Here is an 8,058-nt window from a genome sequence, read left to right as displayed (position 1 = left end):
ACAACCCCTGCAATGCTACAGGCTTGGGGAGGAGTGGCTGGAGAGCTGCCTGGCAGAGAAGGCCCTAGGGGTGCTGGCTGACAGGTGGCTGAACATGAGCCAGCAGTGGGCTCAGGTGGCCAAGAAGGCCAACAGCATCCTGGCTTGTATCAGGAATAGTGTGGTCAGCAGGAGCAGGGCAGTGATCGTGCCCCTGTACTTGGCACTGGTGAGGCCACACCTTGAATGCTGGGCTCAGGTTTGGGCCCCTCAGTACAAGAAGGACATTGAAGTGCTGGAGCGTGTCCAGAGAAGGGCAATGGAGCTGGGGCAGGGTCTGGAGAGCAGGTCTGATGAGGAGCGGCTGAGGGAGCTGGGGGTGTTTAGCCTGGAGAAGAGGAGGCTGAGGGGAGACCTTATCGCTCTCTGCAACTACCTGAAAGGAGGGTGTAGTGAGGTGGGGGTTGGTCTCTACTCCCAAGTCACTAATGATAGAATGAGAGGAAACGGCCTCAAGCTGCATCAGGGGAGGTTTAGATTGGATATTAGGAAGAATTTCTTCACTGAAAGAGTGGTCAGGCATTGGAACAGGCTGCGCAGAGAGGAGGGGGATTTGCCATCCCTGGAGGTGTTCAAACAAATGTGGCACTTTGGACTGGTTTAGGAGGCATGGGAGTGTTGGTTTGACGGTTGGACTTGATGATCTTAAAGGTCTTTTCCAACCTTAACGATTCTATGATTGTATGACAGGAAAATAAACCTTGAAATAGTTCTCTACCTGAAAAGTACTCAATTTTTAGGGATTTAGGTTTTTCTGTGTTTCTCTCTTTTTTTTTCTTGGATACAAGGCATGCTGGTAAGTCCCTCAGAGTTCTCATGTGTCTTAGGAATGAACAACACTGAGAAGCACTGGCATGTGTACATCAACATCCAAAAATGTCCTCTCAGTTCCTCTTAAAACGGTGTGAGAGAAAGAGGGTGGCTCTCCCAAAAGCCCTGTGTTCGTGCAGGAATAGATGCCTGGGTCTGTGGGACAAGAAGCAGCTGCTGTCCCCTCGGCACTCTGTGCTCTGCCTTCTGCCCGACAGAGTTTCAGTTTTCTGTGCAGTTTTGCAGTATGAACCTTGTGCCATGTGAGACCTCGGAAGATACAAATTTTAAAAAAAGCTGCTTCTCCTCTGGCTGACCATGCAAAAGTGTGATCCTTCTGCTCTTGTGCAAGTAAATAAAACAGCCTGAAGAGATGAAGGCTAGAATGCTAAAAAATATGTGCCATTAATAGCATTTCTCAACAATTTCAGTCTGTTTTCTGAGGCAGCTGAGGGAATCTGTAACAGTTGGAGTTGTGCTTGGTTGTCATCAGAAATTTACACTGACATATATTCCCATGAAGGTATGATTTTTTGGTGGGGGTGTGTGTGTTTATATAATTTGCAATGACTCTGAATTATTCATTGGAAAAAACTTGTCTCAGCTTTGAGAAACAGCTAACACACTAGCTTTTTTTCCTCCAAATATTATTTATTTATTTCACTGTTGATAATTTTGTGATCATTATTCTACTCCCCACTGATAGCCGATCATTATTTGTGCATGACTTTGGAGCTACATTCTCAGTTTCTAACAGAATTTTGCATTGGTCTCTGCTCTGCTGCAGAACAAATAAAGGCACATTTTTTTCACAAGAGGTCTCTAACTTCAAGGGCCTCCTTATTTCAATGAGAAGTTTAGTGCAACTTTTTTGGAAACCTGTCACCCTGCAAGGACAGAAGTGGACAAAACCACTTTGATTTCAGATACTATATTTATAACTGTAAATATGATGCAAAATATAAGTGGAGAGAAAACAATGCAATAATATTTGAAGGCTTCTTACATTATGATTTCTTAACATAAAAACAATACAGAGGTGTTTCTCGCTGTGCTAATGCCGAATAGCAGAAATGGAAATCCTGTTTTGTCAGTTCTTCCTAACACAGCATTGTTCCCCTGGTACGCAATTCCCTGCTCTGATTACTCCGTCCTGAATGACACAGTTTCCATGTTTCCTTAAATGATTGCTCAGCCTGTGAGATAGGTTCAGGACCATTTTGCCAAGGGTCTGTTTCCGCGCCTAGTTTTATCCAATTAATTCTAGTGATTGGTAACAATTCTGAACAATTTTGCTTTTATTGTTTTATTATCTTTGTTTTGAAATAATCAGTACCACATATGAGCTCTTTGTGGAACAGGACTATCCTACCTCTAATACTGATGTATTAGTTTACTATGTGTGAAGCTAAAAATCATTGGGTTCTCTCGATGTGAGTGTTGTACCGTGTGCTTTTATGCATTCTGCTGTTTTCCTCTATCACCTTTCAAATAATGTCTTTTCACAGAATTCCAAGCGTCCCAGTGGAAATCTGCTCTGGACTGTTTTTCTCCCTGTTACTTTACCTATTATTTTTCTAGGCCAAATCTTTTCTAGGCTTGTTTTTTTAATCATTTCACTGCAAAGGCTTACAGACATAACATGGTGTTATGCTGATGTGAAGAGCAGCCTGAGATACAGTCATGACGGCATAACGGTGTTGGGATACAGAGGTGCTGGAGGAAATGGGGTGAATGATTCATTGTTTCACTACTGTCAATAAAGGGTCAATGTTCAAGGAATTAGGGGGCTGATAGAGTGCCAGCTTCTGGATAAGAAATAAAACAAAAGCCCTGACGGTTTGCGGTTATTAAAGTTTCCATGGCTCTCTTCCAATACTAACATACAATTTTGAAATCCTGACAAAATTCAAATTGACTTATTTACATTCTGCCTCCCCATATTTCCTATTATTGTATAACACATGCTCGTTACTTAATTGCTGTGCAATGTCCTGTGATGCCAAGCAGGTGCTGCTGCTGTTTTGTACTTACGAACATGATCCAAAAGTAATGTAAACCTGTAGTTTAATGAATCACCTGTATCTCTAAATTCTGATTCATTTCTATATTGTTCAGAATCATTCAGGCTAGTACTGTTTTAGGATTATCTTCCTAAATTTATTTACATTCCTTTTTAACACTTACACGTTCAGCCACAGGATAAAATGTCTCTCAAGTACTGTTGTAAGGTCATGGAGTATGCATACACAGACAGACCTATTAAAAATCCTTAAGACTTTTGATGTACAGAAATAAAAATAAAAAGAAAATAGCTGCATATAGTAATCTTCTTACTCCCTGATCTAAGAAAATGTATCCCTCACTTCTATGATTTAATCAAATAAGTAAAGAAAGAATTTAACTGTAAAGAAATTATTAAAATTAAGAATTATTTAATGTTTTAAGTGAACCTCTGGTCTTCTGTCTGCCAGAAGGTTCATCTGAGCAGGACCTGGCATTCTAGGACTCCTTAAGTGGTTCTTAAGTTTTCCTGGTTGGCTCTGTGGGCAAAAGCACAAATCACATTCTGGCTGCTGACCAAACCAAGAGAGAAAACTGTAAGGAGAGATATCCTAGAGTGTGTTTCTTCTAATATACATATGCAATAGCCTTGGGCTGTATTTAAAAAGATTGAAGAGAAATTGAAGGGTCCAAGGTCAACTATAAATTAAAAAATCCTCACTCAGTTCTGTTTAACAGCACAGACACCTGAATTCTCCAAGTATCTTTGACTTTAATATACACTGTAAACCCATAAATCTCTTTTTGCACACACCAAAATTCACCTAAGGAGCTCACACCCTATCATATGCTATCTGCTGTGTAAGTGTGCAAAGGCACCCAAGCTGCAGGCACACAGTCTGTCTAGAACTGGCAGTTTTGGAACCCAAAGAGTGCAGTGTTGGCTGCTTTTCAAGTTGTAGTGCCACAGCTTCTTTTTCTTCCCGTATTACAAGGGAATCTGGGGTTGTGCCCCTGCCCCAAGACACGGGGAAATTCAGTTGCTTGTGTGTCATGAGCTGGTTGAAGTTGCATCTTCTGAAGTCTGGAAAAATGGTTATCCACCACCAAGACTGTGCTCTGCTGTGCTGGCTGGTGACAACTGAAGCAGTACTGAGCTTTGTAGGTGCCCAGGTCCTTTCTTCCATCAGACCTGTTTAGACTGTGACCTCTCAGGGCAGGAATGATTCCCCTGTGCTTGTAAATCATCATACAAATTTTACTTCATATTTGAAGATGACAGTGAAGGAAGGGGAAGGTGAGCAAGATTTTTTGTTTCTTTGTAATAAAGCAAGAAAAAAAGGATCAGATGCACTGGGAACTGGAGAGGAAACTCTCCTTACTTTTCACCTCTAGCGTTAGGAATAACAGCTCCTGCATTTACTGTAGGATTTGATAGATGGCTTCAATGTGGGTGTAAACCTTCTTGTTCCTTAATAAAACAATATTTTTCAAAAATTTTCAGGATCAGTGAGTTAGAAAATGTTAAAATTCTGCTAGCGTGTGTTTAGGGCTGAGTTCGACTGCAAAGTTCTGCTCCTCCTCGGCAAGGTTAACACTGAATGGAGCCCATGCTATGTCTCAATGTGTGTGTGTTTGTGCTTTCAAAAACAGTATAGATAAGTCAGAGTTCTTCAAAGCTAAAAAAGCTTTTGCAAATTTAAATGCTACAGAGTTTCTTTATGCTAAAGAACTGCATGCAACCATTACAATGTTGAGTGGTCTCGCTTAACACAGTCCGTTTTGCTGTTTGCCAGTAAGCCCCATACAACTTTGCCTTTAAAAATAGAAGAACAGAGGTTGTAATATTTATGATTCATTAAATCAACAGCTGTGAAGAAAAAGATTGTTCCTGGGAAAGTTCCTATTAGCCTGGAATTTCGCAAGGGCACTAACCTTTCTCCCACTTTATTAATAAACGTAGTGCCTAAAGGCTCCAATTAGGTATTAGAATGCAGTGATAACAGGCGCTGTAAATGTGCAAGACAAATCATCCCTAAGGGACTACAATACAATATTGTTTATAAAAAAAATCTAGTAATTTCTTAAAATAGCTTTACAGCCATGGCAGGCTATTACTAACTTTGGCCTAGATCCTGCAATGAAAATGTGCATTGTGAGGCTGCATTGAGTAAGAGAAGGCAAAAGCTTGAGCTTTTTGTAAAAGCCCATTAAAAATGTAAGTCCCTGTTACAAATAGGAGTTTTAGTTCACTTTTAGCGGAAAGACAGGGTAATTTGCAGTTGATGCTGAAAATCTGCCCTAAGATTTACTAATCATATTACATAAAATATTGTCGAGAATCCTCCAAAGCTGTAGACTGCCATAAATAACACAAATACAAGTAGAAAAGAAAAATCTGCTCGTTGACCTGGATGATGAGGCAGTCATTGATTACAGATTAAACCTTTGGTTTAGGTCACGTCCACAGCATTAGCTGAGGTGTCTGAAGTCAGGCAACTGCGTGGGCCCTCCGTGGCGGCCGCGGCCGGTCAGCACGGAGCTGCCTGGGGGACTGTCCTGTCTCTCGGTCTGTGCTGACCTTCGCCCACGGCCTGAAACCCCTTTCCCACCGCCACACGTGCGAATGGCGCTTTGCACACAGGTTCCTCAAGAGCGATGGAGAGATGGCTACTTTCAAAACTAGATTCCCAGCATACGTTCTCGAGCTCCTGATGCTCCAACCTGTGCCTGGACTGATCGCACCCGCTCCGCAGCGAGCCTCGTCCTTGGCGCGTCTTTCAGTTCCTTCCACCCCCCCCTTAATTACCGGAGACCCACCTCGGGCTGAAAGCACCGGGGGTCGGGGCAGGTAGCAGCCGCGCAGGGAGCTGCCCGGGGGGGGCCCGGTGGGTGGGTGGGTGGTGGCGGGAGGAGGGGGCCCGCCCCGCGCCGCCGCCGCACGGGCTGCGGCAGGAAAGGAGCGGCGGCTCCGAGGAGGAGGAAGGGGGGGGGGGGGGGGGGTGTCCCTGCGAGCGGAGCCGGTCGCAGCGAGAGGCGCGGCGGGGCGGGGTGGGCGCAGGAGGCGTGGAGGGGAGCGGGGCGCTGCGCGGAGCGGCGCGTGCCATGCGCGGCGCGGAGCGGCGGGCGCGGCAGCTGGCTCAGGATGCGCGGGCTGTGCCGCCGCCTCTGCCTGCTGGCCGCCGTGCTGGGGCTGTGCGGGGGCAGCAGGAACTGCCCCGACCTCATCGTGGACCGCTGCCTCTGCGCCGCCGAGCGCGCCAAGGGCCCCGGCCGCCCGGCCCTGCGCATCAAAGTGGTCTGCAGCGGCGGCGACTTGGTGGAAACTTTGCAACCCGCCGTCTTGCCCAACCGCACCGTGTCCCTGTGAGTACGGCCCGCGGGGCAGCGCGCACCTGGCCGCGGGGGGTGCCCCAAAGCGGGGGGCCGGGGCGGGGGGTTGCGGGGGGACCCCTCGGCGCGGCCGTGCCCGCTGCCGCAGGAGCGGGCAGAACCGCGCCGCGCAGATTATAACCCTGCTCCGGCTTTTAAAAAGTATGTGAGAGTTGGGGTGGTGGTTTCTTTTTTCCTTTTTTTTTTTTTTTTTTTTTTTTGTACTCGGTTTGGAAACTCTCGCCGGCGTGTTGGTCGGTCTGGGGCAGCTGGGCTTACCCTGCTGTACATTGCCTGCTGCTGTGTATGGTGGTTTGGAAAATGTCAGCGCTAGCAGAGCTGATGGAGCTCGCTGGTGCACCTTTCCGCCGGCGACGGGATGGGCTCAAACTACCCGGGCAATAAATGAATGGTATCGATAACGGTACACTCTCTTCTGGAGGTCTGTGTAGTTAGCTGGTGTCCCCCTTCTCTCTTGTCTCTTCTGAATAAAGTTGGGAATTTGATGTCTCCTTTGTGAACGAGCGTCTGTGTAGAACCATTTGAAAGGACCGAATCTCCAGTGTTGCTCTGAGTCGTCTGGTAATTGAAAATGACTCATCCTGTTTTGCCTTTTTTTTTTTTTTTAAAAGTGACTTGCTGCCTGTTGCACGTAGCTAAACTTGAATAAATGGGATGGATCGTAAATGAAGTAGTAGAACTTTTTGTAACTGTATCATCAAGTATAGGTGAAAGTAACATCCCTGTAATGGACCCAAGCAGCGATAGCTCTGTGACATTTACCCTTTAGATCATGCACGTATCAACAGACCTTTTACTGTTGAATTTAGTTCTGTTGACAATTCCTGCTGTGAACATCTCCACTGTTCACTGCATTTCCTTTAGGTCAACACTTTTAGGAGACAACTGGTGAAGATAGTAATTTATAACATCTGGGGAGCTTGTGCTTGTAAACGTACAGATGTGCTGCCGTTCAGTTTCAGCTATAACTGTTGAGTGACCTGATGTAGATTAGCTGTGTGCAGATTATGCATCTGGGAAACTTTGGCTTGTTACTATGCAAGATACATTAATTCCACTTCCTGCTAAATTTTAATGGGTTGGTTTAGAATAAAATTGTTCCATCAACATAAGTTTTGACTTAGGTGATAAATTCACGGCTACTTTTCTGGTTTATTAACTGGCTGTATAGTTATAGCTTGTACTCCCCCAAAAGTATAAAATGTCAACATCTGGGGCAGGCAGAAACTACTTTTTCCCACTGGTTAAAGATCTGTAGAAACTCTCACACTCAGCATGTCTGCAAAGATTTTTCTTCTTAAGAATTGATTTACAAAGTCTTATTTAGTGGTTTGGTTTGGTTTTTTTTTTTCCCCGAAGAAACTTTTAATGGGGTAAGTACCAGTAGGTGAATCCAGCTGACCATAAGATCAACAGAAGTATGTATTCACTGTAATGAAAAGAAATTGAATTGGAAACAGAAGTGAGACAAGATGAACGGGAGAGGTGGTGCATTTGAAGTGGTAGGTGGGAGGATTTGCTCACTCACACATAAGATTTCAGGCACCAGTAGCAAATTTGATCCTATCACCCTAAACACGTGCATTTCAGGTAACACTTGCTCATACTCATTAGAACGATACCACACTCGGTTTTTTTAACTTCATTACAAGTACCCATTGACCTGAGCGCTGATTAGCTGCTCTTAGTTAATATAAAACATACAAAACATTGGTTTTTGTTGTATTTCATGTGGACAAGAGCAGTACCATGTATCACCTAAACTTATCCCTTTCCTCTCATGGTCTGTATTCTCAGTTTTTTTTCTTCTCA

The 8,058-nt window shown here is 44.7% G+C and overlaps 1 protein-coding gene across 1 annotated transcript in view; it reads left to right on the top strand.

The window, feature by feature from the left end:
• The first annotated feature begins 5,912 nt into the window (after nucleotides 1-5,912).
• The window catches only part of ADGRA1 (adhesion G protein-coupled receptor A1), a 291,609-nt gene continuing 289,463 nt past the window's right edge, over nucleotides 5,913-8,058 (top strand). Inside the window, exon 1 of the mRNA XM_075107276.1 lies at nucleotides 5,913-6,219. Coding sequence (XP_074963377.1) covers nucleotides 5,999-6,219 — 221 coding nt within the window. The 5' untranslated portion in view covers nucleotides 5,913-5,998. The remainder of the gene's footprint in view (nucleotides 6,220-8,058) is intronic.

Source organism: Phalacrocorax aristotelis, chromosome 12 (genome assembly GCF_949628215.1).
Source record: "Phalacrocorax aristotelis chromosome 12, bGulAri2.1, whole genome shotgun sequence".
Lineage (NCBI taxonomy): Eukaryota > Metazoa > Chordata > Aves > Suliformes > Phalacrocoracidae > Phalacrocorax > Phalacrocorax aristotelis.
The sequence above is the reverse complement of the archived record's forward strand: the minus strand, read 5'-3'. Positions and strand labels throughout refer to the sequence as shown.